The 13,932-nt window shown below is 39.8% G+C and overlaps 1 protein-coding gene across 10 annotated transcripts in view; it reads left to right on the top strand.

Annotated features, from left to right (window-relative positions):
• STARD13 (StAR related lipid transfer domain containing 13) overlaps window positions 1-13,932 on the top strand; it is a 523,725-nt gene that overhangs the window by 337,151 nt on the left and 172,642 nt on the right. Inside the window, exon 1 of one of the 10 annotated variants that reach the window (XM_082700375.1) lies at window positions 7,728-8,137. The exons of 8 other annotated variants lie outside the window; for them this stretch is intronic. In XM_082700375.1, the coding sequence (XP_082556501.1) occupies window positions 7,969-8,137 (169 nt within the window). In that variant the 5' untranslated portion in view covers window positions 7,728-7,968. Of the gene's footprint in view, window positions 1-7,727; window positions 8,138-13,932 lie in introns of those variants that run through there. One more of the 10 variants, XM_082700368.1, reaches the window with a different exon arrangement.

The raw sequence follows: 13,932 nt of genomic DNA, 5'->3' as shown, positions 1-13,932 counted from the left end.
ATATAAAAAATGGAGTCTGGTTCCAGAGCAACAGGTCAGCATACTAACTAAATAGTGGTGTACCTTTCACTGGGCAATCTTAAATATTTACGAAACAGATAATGTGGAGAATCAATAAAGGATTTTCCAAAGGACTCATCATAGGATTTCTTTAATGAGCAAGCTTCCTTTTTACATTCAAATTATAATTTGAGTCAACATTAAGAAAATATATTCACCTGTTTAAGAAAGGCAAAGAGTCTATAGAATCTAACCTGATGTAAAGGAGGAGAAATTTCTAAGTGCAGACAAATCCCAAAGGTACCCTCTAGTAATCAGAGCAATCCTTAAAAAAAGGAAATGAAAGAAACACCCAAAATGAGCAATTACCTTTACTTTCAAGTAGGGCAAAAACACATAGATTCTAGAAAATACCAGACAGCAAGTTAATTAAATCTCCAGCAAAATTAGTGTGAGGATTATGAAAAGATATTTATGAGCATGAAGAAGCAGAGGTGGATGATAACTAGATGCAGAATGGGTCCATGAAGAGCAAGTGGCCGCTTGTTGTTCACCTTTTAATTGAAGACACAGCAGACATGCTTATAAAATTTGGGGCTGATTCAGAGCTAAGGAAGATAGTGCCTTTTTTTCCCCCTTCCTTTTTTAAATGCCTTTCAGCTTCTCTCTGTGGAATAAGGATTGCTCATCCCTCCAGACTCCCTTATTTTTACAGGAAACCTTAAATTGCCCTTGATTTGTGGGTCAGACATATACTTTTGCCACGAACCATCACAGTGAAATATGTGCATTTAAGGGTTTTTTTTTTTTTTTTTTCTGGAGAAAAAAACCCTTGAATTATCTACTATCCAGTTCTTACCCAATCAAATGTAATAACAACAACAACAGGAACATTTATGATGATTGCCTAAAAAATATGCATCCATTCCTCTAGACATGGTAGAAATTCTAGATCTTTGGAAAAATTCAGATTATCATTTATTCAAGTATTTATTTAATCCTCTATTAAACCAACTAATATTGATTCTGCTGTGTGTCAGGACTTGTGATAGGCGCCAAGTATGGAATGTGAATGAAATAGACACAGTCCAGACATGACAATCAGGAATTGAAAATATCTCAATAATTCCAATAAGTTGGAAGACCTGTTTTTTTTTTTTTTAAGTTTGAAAGGTCATTCATTAAAATGGAAAACACTCACTTAACAGCAGATTTTATGAAGACACATAAATACCACATGACTTAAGTACTTAGGTTGACTGTAAAACAGTATGAGGGAATGGAGATAGGCTGCTACATAACACTTAACATCAGTTTCTTTCCTATCTTCCCTGGAAGACTCTCCCTTGAGGGCAGAGACTACATCGTATTTACCTTCGTGTCTTCCATACTCAATACAATGCTGTACAAGCAGTCAGCCCTTGCTGGATTAATGATTGAGTAAATATAGATTGAAAAAATCAGACTTCAAAAAAAAAAAAAAAAAAATCAGACTTCACCTATTTTAGACTGGATCAATAAAAATACAGTGTCCTAAGTGCAGGAGGTATGCACAATTTGTACCATATGCTGCTGTGCTTTACTGTGCCTAGAGCTCTAAGTTTAGGGGAGGTGCCATATTCTTAAAGTGGTACTAACAGACTGGACCAGATCCAAAAGATAGCAATTGGCTATCCGAAATTGTGTGTGGTTTGATGTAAAGGAATGGTTAGCCTACAAAAAAGGAAGGAAGGAAGAAAGGAAGGAAGGAAGGAGAGAAAGAAAGAAAGGAAAGAAAGAGAGAAAGAAAGAAAAGAGAAAAGAAAAGAAAAGATAAAGATTCTTATAAGGAACAGTTTGGTTTTTTACAAACATCTGAAGGACAAGCATATGGAAGAAGGAATAGATTTGTCCTATTTAATTCTAAAAGGCAGAATTAGAGTCAGTGAATGAAATGATAAAGGAAAAGTTTTTTAAACAGTTTGTAGTCCTCAGTGCGATACAGCGATTCATTTATGTGGGTAGAGTATTACTTAACTGATCAGTGTAGTAGTTGAGTGGTTGGGCTAGAGGTTGTTTAATATCCTTTCCAAATCTAAGATGAAAAAACTTTATGCCAATAGGTGTTACAATGAATAAGTGGATTCCATATTAGCATGTAACAAGCTAATCTAATTAATGGGCCACATAACGACTATTTACAAGTATTAACATGACTGTTAATACTAAATATTTTTGCAATTAGTCATGAAAATAGTTCTGAAGGCAATAGATTTTTGACAGGGTGAAAGGAGAGGGAATCACACAGTTCCAGATCTTTGAAACAACTTAGCAAAATGAAAGAATTTTGGTTTGGCTGGAATGATGGGTATAGGCAATGAGCCCAGGACAAGTCAGACCAGATTGCTTGCCCTATGAGCTGGGGCTGACGGTTGGGTCCCCAGGGGATGGCATGAGGGCAAGGGCATGTGCTCTTGGAGACCCATAGAGGCAAAGTTAACCAAAGACAGTAAGGAGGGCTGAGACGAAATAAGGCAAATCTGTTACTACCCACAAGTCCAGCAGCAGGAGCTGAACTCTAACTGATCTAGAGCTGGTGAAGCTGAGTCAGAAGAGAATCCACTCTGAAACTTTTCATGGAGCGTCCTGGACATGGCTACGAATGTGAGTGACTTGTCTGCCCTGGTCATTGGGCATGTGGGGCACGCATCCTGGGAAGGCTTATTGGCACAAAGGTGGGCACATACTCCACAAATCAATTGGTGGAAATCCTCCAAGTGAGCTTCAGAACCCACAGGAAGGTTTGCCATTAACTCACAACTTTTAGATTCAACTAGCTTCAGAAGCAGCCCTCTCAATCAGTTGGACCTTTTCCCTCCTACCACTTAGATCGCAAACATTTTTTTCCTGCTTGGCAGAACTACCTTGGCTCCCTCTGAACAGGCTGATGAGGAGGCTGGAATGTGTGTGAAGGAGTCAAGGAGCAGTAGACAGATGAAAGCACAGGGAGCCATTCCTGGCTTCTGTAAAGTGCACCTAGCTTTCTTCTGCATATACACAAGATTCCACGGAGCACTACTTTTGATCATCTGTCAAAAGACTTGATAGCAAAAGTTTTGTTTAGAAGTTCAGATTTCAGAGTTTTGGCTATATTTGGAAAGTTCTCACTGGGAAGAAATACGCTGGGAAAGGTAAGAGAATATGCAGAATTAGCCATAAGGATGAACAGAAAGCAGAGGACAAGCAGCTTACTCTATGAAAGGAGTTGTTAAACAAAAAGATAGTCAAGCTCCTTCTTGACTTAAAGCTCCCAAGCTTTAAGACTGGGGTGGGTGTGTGTGTGTGGTCTCCATTTCTGAACCTTGGGTTGCTTCTAAAAGGGCCCATGGTTCTCACTGGTTAATTAAAGACTCTGAGCTGTGTAGCTTGCTCTCCACTACAAGAATTTAGCCATCCCATGCTATGCTGTTGACCTATGAACAACACAAAGGGTTAGGGGCACCTCCTTCCATGCAGTCTGTATATAACTTGGCTCCTCAAAAACTTAATAGCCCATTTGACCAGAAGCTTTACCGGTAATATAAACACTCAATTAACACATATTTAATATGGTGTATGTGTTATATACTGTATTCTTAAAATAATATCTAACATTTTCATAATTTTCGTCAGTATTTCTAGGCTATGTGGTTTGTCTGCAATTTAATTTTTTCAAATTGTTGCAAGTCTTCAAAAATATTTCCAATATATTTATTCAAAAATATCTGCTTGGAAGTAGATCCCCACAAATAAGTCTGTGGTATCTAAGGGTTAACTGTATTTTCATTTAGGCATTCCAGTATCTCATGCAGTTAAACAGGATTAAGATGATTTTCAATATATTCTGTGAAAATCCTCTCCTCTAACCAGTTTCCCCCCCACACTCTCCGTGCCCCAGTTTTCCCTTCCCTACCCCTTTTGTGTGATAGTGGAAAGAGTTCAAATATCATCAGCTTGGAGAGAGACAGTGGCTCTACACTTGGTTGCTCTATGACCTAGGACATCTCTTCAGTTCTGGGATTCTTAATTTCCTGTTCCATAAAATAGGATACCACAGGAGTTTGCTGTGGACATTAATAAAACATGTGACTGGCGCATAGAAGGTGCCAGAGAGAAAGAGAAAGAGAGAGAGAGAGAGAGAGAGAGAAGAAAGGCATAGGGAGAGGGAGAGATCCCAGGCAGGCTCCACGCTGAACAGAGAGCCCAATGTGGGGCTCGATTACAAGATCCTAAGATCATAACCTGAACCGAAATTGAGTTGGATGCATGCCCCTTCCCCTTCTCTGTTAATGGCTCTCTTTGGGTTCCAGTGTTTTTCTGTTTATCCCATCCCTGAAATAATATGAGTGAGGATTGCTCTTGACCAAAGTAGGAAAGAGGAAAAGAGGTGAAAACTAAAAGCTAGTGCCATCCATTTTCCTCATTTTTAAAGGGATTAGAAAAGAAGGAATCCAGCATCAATCTTGAAAGATACACTTGGGTTTTCAGCACTTCCTCCCTCCCTTTGATTTCTTCAGTGCTTAGTCACTCACCAGTGAAAAGGAGGAGTTCTCTCAACTAGATTCACGGAGGATGTTATCAGCCCAGAAGATAGATGGTCAGCAGTTTCTTGCTTCTACATTTACAGCAAACAGAACAAAACTGCCCCTCCAGTGATTCTTATTTGTGATCACTAGGTCTAAAAATGGAAAAAAAAAAATTCATAAAAGAGCATGGGTTTCATTAGCATAAAAGAAGGCATTAAGGATGCTAATAAGAAAGCAGTGTTACTTACCTGCTTTAAATATGGTATTTTGGGCATTTGAATTGGCAAAAACATGGGGAGCAGTTGCATACTTGAACTATAAAATAAAACTTGGAGACAGAAATGTTGCTACATAATCCTTCATAGATCCCCTTATTAAGCCTTATACTGATGTTTAGAAAAATAAGGCTCTGTTCTAAGTTGTCTGACCTCTTTCTTTTTTTTTTTTTTTTTAAGATTTTATTTATTTATTTGACAGAGAGAGATCACAAGTAGGCAGAGAGAGAGAGAGAGGAGGAAGCAGGCTCCCTGCTGAGCAGAGAGCCTGATGCGGAACTCGATCCCAGGACCCTGGGATCATGACCTGAGCCGAAGGCAGTGGCTTAACCCACTGAGCCACCCAGGCGCCCCTGTCTGACCTCTTTTAATCAGGGAATAGAAATTTCCCTTTTTTTTCTTCATGTACTTTTAACTCTGGCTCTTCATTGCCAGTCTGTCATGAAATACTATGCTTCCTGTTGTTGCATCTCTTTATCTATATATGAAAGGATGCATCTTTACATATATGTCAAAGGATACAAAATCATTGACGGTTTCAGAACAAAACACCTTAGGACTTTTAGTGCAGAACAGAGGCATTAGGATTTTTGTTTTTTAATACCAAACTGACCATGATACACTGCAGTGCTTCTCAGAGAGAGTCATTCCATTTATTTTTTAAAATGTAGCCAAGTCGGGGCACCTGGGTGGCTCAGTGGGTTAAAATGTAGCCAAGTCGCTAATGAACTATCAGGTTGACATGGACATGGCCAGTCTTTAAGTATTATTCACAGCTATAAAACGATGAGATATTTTATTTTATTTATTTGACAGAGAGAGAGAGAGATCACAAGTAGGCAGAGAGACAGAGAGAGACGGGGAAGCAGGCTCCCCGCTAAGCAGAGAGCCTCCTACAGGGCTCAATCCCAGGACCCTGGGATCATGACCTGAGCCAAAGGCAGAGGCCCAGCCCACTGAACCACCCAGGTGCCTCAAACAACGAGATATTATTTCCTGCCTTTTCCTTCCTTTTGCATGGTTTTTAGAACATAGCCCAAGTTCCTAAGTTCCGTGGTCTTCTTTCTCTCTCCATGTTCCTTCCATTCTCTTCTAGTGGGAGAGTAGAAACTGCCAGGTGTCTGGCTTGAATACATGTTTGTTTAATGCCAGGGATGTCCCTAATGCTGGACTATCAGAAGAAAAACATGTGCACAAAGTAGCTGACATTAGCATCTCCAACAGATGGCAACTAGTGCTGGATCTAGGCTTGGAATGGGCCTTACAGGCATCTAATGTTGAAGTGTAGTGCTAACCCAGTCTACCATTAATGCCCAGGCTTTTGGCATATTAGTCACTTGACCTTAGATCCCCACCACTTTCCACAAAAGATGCCTTGGCATGGCAAAATTCTGATCAAACCCCAAATAAAAATGGAAAGAGAACAATATAATCCAGTGAGATCTTTCTTTCCTTTTCTACTGTGATGCTATCGAAAACCCGACACTTGGCTACTCTTGCATAGTTATCAGAAGAGGCTCACAACTGACCTGAGCGAGAGTGTATTCTACTGCAGGCTCTGTCCGTGTATGTAGTAGGATGGTTATGGGAGATGGGCTGCAGGTCAGAATCGGGCTAGCAAAAATTCCCATAGGGAAATGTGTTAGGGCTGACCACCGTTAGCCACAGTAACCAGAATTGGGGTCCTAGTTTATATCTCATTAAACTTTTAATTGAGATAGGATACAAAATCCTTTTCATCATGAGGACTATAAATTGTGGGCCAGGCTATGTTTCAAAATAAGTCAGCCAGAAGTAAGAACAGCTTGGCCATATGCTTCTTTTTCAAAGAACTTCATTCATTTAGCCCCAGGCTCAGAATTCAATAATGTTTTCTATGGACTTTTTCTCTTCACATCGAATAATATTAAGGAGGAAAAATTGGGGGGGGGGAATTCTAATTATTCCCATATGGATACTCAGATCGGGCCAAACTGAATTATTCACAGTTTCCTTAAACATGCATTCTGGTTCCTGATCTCCACACTTGGCGGGCATAGACCGTCCCTCAAAGCCCTCCTCTGCTTCTGCTTGTCAGAATCCCACCCATTTTTTTAAAGCCCACCAGAATATCTTCTCTATGAGTCCTGCTATGATCACCAGAGTCAAAAATTACATTGCTCCCCCCAACATTATCTCTGTGTCTTTTTTGAGGTACCTTTTACATAAAGTTTGTGAAAGCCTTAAGCTTTTGTATAACTTCTCTACTGATCTTAGCAGTTGGCCGTAGTACCTTTGCATGAAGTTGAGTCTTTACAGTGATTCAGGGCAGTGTCTTAAATGGGAAAGGTACTTCATAACCGTTTCGTCTCTTGGTGATTAAAAATTGGGAAAGTAGAAAGATTACAGGGGAACAGGTACTTCACAATATGTTTGCTTCTGCCCTTTGCCTCTCCCAGTCATCTGTAAGAGCTCTCCGCTTCCCCACTGCAGGTCAGGAATCTGGAGTGTTTGTACTCTGGGTGTTAAAGCACTTGAAAGTTTATTTTTCCCTGGAAGAGCTTTATTTGATTCATTTCTTTGTAATGCAGGGTGGTAACATACTCAGGTGTTTATGCTTTTTTGAAGTAGTTTTTCATTTAAGGCGTTTATCACACCCTTTTTTTTTTTTTTTTTTTTTTAAACCTGGCAGGCAGCTGCCTCGGAGAATGCAAATGTGCTTTCTCTAACTTTTAACAGCCGGAAAGGAAATCTATGCCCAGGACTGACTTTTAATTCTATTGCCTTTTCTTTTATCCTTCTCTTTTTAACTCTTTCAGGGAGTGCTGCTTCTCAGCGCCTGGTCAGCTCTGCCGCATCTCAGATGCTTGCCTTTGCCTTCAGCACCGCGGGGGGGATCTTAGGGGCTGGAACGGCCAGGCTTCGGGGCTTGGGGCTGACTCGGTACGCGCCCGTCCTCCTCTCTCCCTCGGATTGGCTGCCCGGGGTCACGTGAAGGCCGGGGGGGTTGGAATTCTTGAGTTGTGGCTCTTGGCACTCCTTTTTCTTTTTAAAAATCGCCTGGTCGGTGCAGCGCTGCCGGGCTGGGTGCCTTGCTCTTTGACTAAGACTGGAGACAGACGGAAACAGCCACAGGGCAGAGTGAGGTGGCAAAAGGAAACTCTGCCGAGATGTTCAGTCAGGGCCCCAGGACCCCAGCTTCAGGCTGCTACTATCTCAATTCCATGACACCTGAGGGCCAGGAGATGTATTTGCGATTTGATCAGACTGCGAGACGCTCTCCTTACAGGATGAGCCGGATTCTAGCACGCCAGCAGCTAGTGACTAAAATTCAACAAGGTGAGTGGCGGGTAGTGGCAGGCTGTTGCGAATTCTGATTTTTGTCTCTATTTCGTGCTAACCCAGTTTTGTTGTTGTTGTTGTTGTTACATTGTTGTTTTCACTTTACAATACATTGGATTTCTATGCCACGCTGCATGTAACTTTTAGAACTTCAGGCAGCAGATTTAAGCAGTGACAGCACTTGGCTGCCACATACTTCAACATAAAGTGCACAGAAAACTTCACGGTAGGACGGGGTATCCTCTGTTTCCAGAATTTGCGCGTGCCGACGCAATAAACCAGACAGGTTTACTCAGTGTGTATTTTAGGAGCTTTTCAGAAGGTTGCTCACACTTTAACATTTAAAACTTGGACATTTGTTTATTAAATTGGGGGATAGGAGGGGCTGACTTGAGCCCTGCCCAGATTCTTCAGAACACTCTTAGTGACAAGGGAAAGTTAGAAATCTGTTCTTCAGGCCATTGGGCTGACAACAAGGGTCGCATCCTCTGCTTGTATGTTTAGGTCAGTAGTTGCCTCTGATTTGTTGATGTTGTTTTTCTGGTCAAGGATAAAGGTATCTGTTAAGTTCAAAACAAAGCTTGTGATCTGTGCTTAGAAGGACCAGTTTCCTGAGGCAGAGAGAAGAGGATACTGGTTACAAGCTGCTAGATGTTCCTTTTTATTCTCTGCAAAAAAAAAAGTTAGTAAGTAAAAGTAAAGTAGATCAACAGTCTGGATGTCACTAAAACTCATCATTCTCCCCAAATAGTTCAAACATGTTCCTTATCTTAGAGGAGGTCTGTAGAAGGTTGAAAATGAGCATTCCTAGGAAGCCCCTAACTGGTCCTCATTTAAAAGACACCCACATAATACCCACATGATTACAATAAGTTTACAAAGTTTACGGCCACCCTCCTCCCCGACTAAAACAAACAAACAAAATAACTAAATTGTTATATTGGTGATACAGAATTTACCAGGAATTTCTAGAGCCATTATACAAATACAATTTCCACTTATATAAATGAATTTAAGATTATATTGAATTTTAGAAGGGAAGTTCGGGTTTGTAATCGTGAAAATCTTATTGTAATGTTTCCAAAAGGAACAATATGTATTCTCGCGAGTAGGAGTTGATGAGATTGTTTCCTTGGAAATTAGGATTTGTTTGTAAAGGTTCAGGAACTGGTTATGTGTGAAGGATACTGGTCCTACATACCAGTCTGATTTCAGGAAGGATATTATGTCATTCCATAAACTCTGTGTGCAGGTCTTGATTGAATAGAAACAAAAGTAATTATTTCCCTGTGGCTTGATTTAAAAATACCTTAGGCTTAGAATAAAAACCAGCTTCATTTTAGCTCTAGAGATTTCTGACAATGGTACTTTACCAGATGCCATCATCACTATGGACGTAGGCACTTGATAACTGTTTGATGATATTTTGTAATCTATACTTGGTAAATGTTCCTTGGCATGCATATAAAGTGTATCATGTTGGAAACACTGCATATAGAAAGAGTTTGAAATTGCTTTGTGGATCTTCTTAAATGTGTTTATAATAATTGATTTCGTTAAGAGTCTGGATATTCTTTTGGGATGAAGGTTATATTCCTATTGCGGATTTGAAATTATGAACACATGCATGATCATTGAAAGTATATTCTGAGTCTATGTTTCATTTGCCTGCATGGAAAATGTGAAAATTGTCACCTTTTTGTGATGAGCAATGGGATGTCTGAAGTCAATGAATGGCCAGAAATTAAGAGTGATAATGAAGATCATGGGGAGACTTGAAGGAATTCCAACAGTCCAGTGATTGGGAACTCGTCATTTGTTGATATCATACAGTAAGCCATATGAAAGCAGAAGCAAAATGATTTTATTGGGTTTACTGTGTTATTAGATTGCTTCACACTCATTGTAGAGAATATTGATTGAGCATTTATAATGTTTCAAGCACTGCTCCGAGAGCCATATATATATATATATTTCAATTTATTTTACTCTTAAAAAAAAAAAAGAAGATCCCAGGAGTACAAACTATCATTATACCCATTTTAAGGGTGAGAAAACAGAGGCACGTAGAGGTCAAGTAACTTCTCTCAGGTTACGTAGTAAGAGCTGGTGTTTGAATATAACTCTGAAGCCCATGCTCTTTGATACACTAAACTGTGTTTGGTTTTTATAATGAGTGTTAAAATGTTAGACCTGTCATTGATTTTGGAGTCTGTCATATGCCAAAGACATTTCAGTCTTTTCTACTTAGGATGCCGCAGTGAGCCATTTGACAGAATCAGAATTAATCACTCACGACGAGATTTCCAGTCAGGTTTTATTTCACTGATGGAAGCAAAGCGCTGTGTATTTTACCTTCCTTGAACATTTAGTGTCCAGGAGTACATGATGTCAAGTTATTTTACTAATCATTCAATGGAAGCTTATCAAGTGTGTATTAAATTAATCAAACCGTTATTTTTTGTAGTTCACATATCAGTATCAAAGTGACAGAAGTATCAGCAAAATTCTTTACATTACTGTCAGTCTTTCAAGGAAAATTTAGCATTGTATTAATATAATTTGGGGCATTACTTATGATCATAATCTCTCCTGGCTGTTGGGAAGAGTGCAAACAAGAGTAAGTTGCTCCCCACTGACCTCATTGCAGTGAGCTAATCATTGAATGGCATGGACATGATTCAACGGCGGATACACTCAGGAGAAGGAAAAACAAAGAGGAGAAATAAAGGAATCTTTGATGATGCATAGGATCAGAATTAGTTGCTCAAACCCAGGATGAATCTAAACTTGCTCATCTTATGGCATGCTCCAAAACAACAGGCATCATTTCTCTAGCCTTCTTTATAGTTCTGGAGTTTAGAGTCCATTTAAAAGAGAATTTGAAGATAGCGTGCTGTTTTGCAAAGTGAAAGTTTATCATAAGTCATACTGCCCATAATCGCTACCCCACAATCTCACTGAATCAATGGGGAAATTGTTGTATGGCGAGAATGGAGAATGGAAATAAGAATGGTCTTTATGTCCCTAACTAGCAGGCGCTTGGGAGTGGGTAGGAGGGAGGATGCTGGGGAGCTGGAAGAAGAGCATGTTAGGTCACAGGAAGGGAGAATTGGGATCCCATGTCATTATTTGATGGCTCTGGGGTGTTGCCTACGTGTGCACCATGCCGAAAGCCTCTCTACTCACACACATGCTGTTTGGACCAAATCTAAGCAAATACGTGAATGTGATTATTTGCTTTGTGAAAGAATTTGTCTTCCTATTAAACATTTTTTTAAAAATTATTTTAAATGCTTAAAACGGCATGTTGTAGACACCATTACAGACAAGTTCACCGAATCAGAAAAAAAGGAGACCGGGGTACAGGCTCTTATTAGACACTCTTGCATGCTTTTACTGTGGCAAATTTCAGAACCTCACTGGGCCTTCGCTCCTTGATGAGAAAATGAAATGGTCAGTCTGTGATTTCTCAGGTTTTTTTCTGGTCCTCAAGTCTTCTCTGTGGTTGAGTCAGTAACTCCTTGAACAAGAGGGTGCAAAGCAGAGAAACTTAAACCTAAAGTAATGGAGCAACTTTCTAATGTGGAAGAAATCAGTGGCTTATAATTTTTCTACAACTGGTCAAGGAATTCAAGGTAAGGCGAAAATCAGATTTTAGTTCTATAGCTGTCACTAATTAATTGTGTGCTCTGGGGCAAGTCACAACTTCTCTGGGCGTTCTTTCCTTCTTCTATAAAATAAAGGATTTGGGTTAAATAAACGAGAAGTTCCCATCATCTCTAAAATTCTAGGATTCATCATCACAGGTGCTCTTTTCAGAAAGAGAAACTATTCTTACATTTTTCTTATTATGCCATTCATATCTACCTGGACATGTTTCTTTGATACCTGTTTAACGCTCTTATTATCAATTTAATAGGAATGTTAAGATGTCCAGTCTTGTGGACTATTTAAATGTCATTATCACCCATAATTATCAAGCAACTTGTAAAAAAAAACCTTTCTTTTGCCAGAGTCCAGGCCTGTGAAATGGAGTTATTGCAATACCCAGCTTATTGCAGGGACCGTAAGGATCCGAGCATGTCCATCTGTGTGAGTGTGTGTGTGCGTGTGCGACACACTTGCTGTCACAAAAAAAGACTTCTGCTCTTGATAGAAAATACAGAATGTGGAAAATATTGGCAACTAGAGGAATTAGTGAAAATTTTTGCAACTAGAGGAATTAGTGAAAGTCGGATTTGCATTTTCATTGAGTTTTTATCTGAGACTCTTTTTAAAGATCGCACCTGAGCTGAACTAAACTATAGTAGAATAAACTGCCTTCCTTATGTTCCCAGTGAATGGAATTGGGCCATGGGTGATGTGCTGGCTCTCTCATTACTCCATCAGGTCATATGGCATGTTGGGAATTTGCCCGACCTGAGTGGTGGCCTTGCTCATCCTGGTGGGTGGGCCCCCCATCAACTGGAGAGAGTCCACGGAAATTAAACAATCATTTATTCTTTGGGAATTACCCTTTCTCTGTGTCCAGTACTTTCTTGCCCAACTACTTTCAGAAATGGAGCGTGGATGCACTGGCAGAAAGACAGATGGAACACGAAAGTGGGGAGAACCCATCCGTCCCCTATTGCTCAAGTTCTTTCTTTAAAAAGTGACAACTGTCGGAAATTCAGTTTATGAATCAGAGCCCACTTTCTGTTTCCCGCTGGTGACCAAAGGGGCCTGTCCACAAAGGATACTGTGTAACCGAAAGTTAAAGGAAAATCTGTTCAGTGAATTAAGTCCGTGAACTCTGAGTTACATTTTTAAAGTTATCACATATGAAAATATTAAAAATGTGAGCAGTTCAGAAATAAGTACTGGAGATAAATTAGCGAAGAGCGATATGCTTGTACACACATAAAAGCTGAGAGTTTAACGTTAACTAAATTGAGACATCCAAAGCTGCACGTCACTGCTTTTATTAGCTCTAATTTTATAAACACACATCCCAGATGCAGGCAGTTGCCGAATTTGGATTTTGTGACATTACTTTAAGTGAAGAGAGATTCATGTTTTTCTCATCTTTTCCCCAAAGTCAGCGCTTTAATTCTATGTAAATTCTGGACCCTGGTCAACTGCTATAAAGCAAGGTTCCTCATTCCCTTAGTCACCTAATCATGGGCAGTGTTTCTGAGTCTTCTAAGTGACACCAGTTGGTGATTCAGGCAAACTTAGAGAGAAAATGGTGAGTGGGTTTTGGTAAACCTTCATACAAAAGGCAGTTTATCTGTTGGGATTTAATGGAGGCAGGTCATTCATGAGGCTGCATCTCGTCTCTGCGTTTCCTGAGGTATGAACACCCACTGGCAAGTCGAAGGAAGAAGATTCAGGACAATGGGAGACCGTGAATTGCATAGATGGCGTTTGAATTGAAGGATCATGAGAAAATCATATTCTGTCTCCTCAGGGGCAGTCTGAATATGATTTTGGTGTGGGTAAAGACAACATATTTTCATTTACATTCTCATGCATTACCTAAAGGGTTTGAAGTAGTTGGATAAAAAAATATTTGACTCAATAAAAGGTTATAAAAAGATAAATCTAATGTAAAGAAAAATGTAGGTTAATTAATATGATAAAGGTGGGGAGAGAGATTACAGAAAAATATGAAACATAAGGCACTGAATAATTACTAAAAGTGGGCTATACATTTAGCCTGAGCTTCCCTGATGTAAGCCAAGAGGAGAGTATGATCAGGAAAGATTTGTCATGTCCATGGTAAAAGCCTACTAACACAGCTTTTCCTG

The sequence above is a fragment of the Mustela nivalis genome (assembly GCF_964662115.1).
Source record: "Mustela nivalis genome assembly, chromosome: 15".
Taxonomy (NCBI): Eukaryota; Metazoa; Chordata; class Mammalia; order Carnivora; family Mustelidae; genus Mustela; species Mustela nivalis.
Note: the sequence above shows the minus strand (reverse complement) of the source record. Positions and strands in the feature narration are given on the sequence as shown.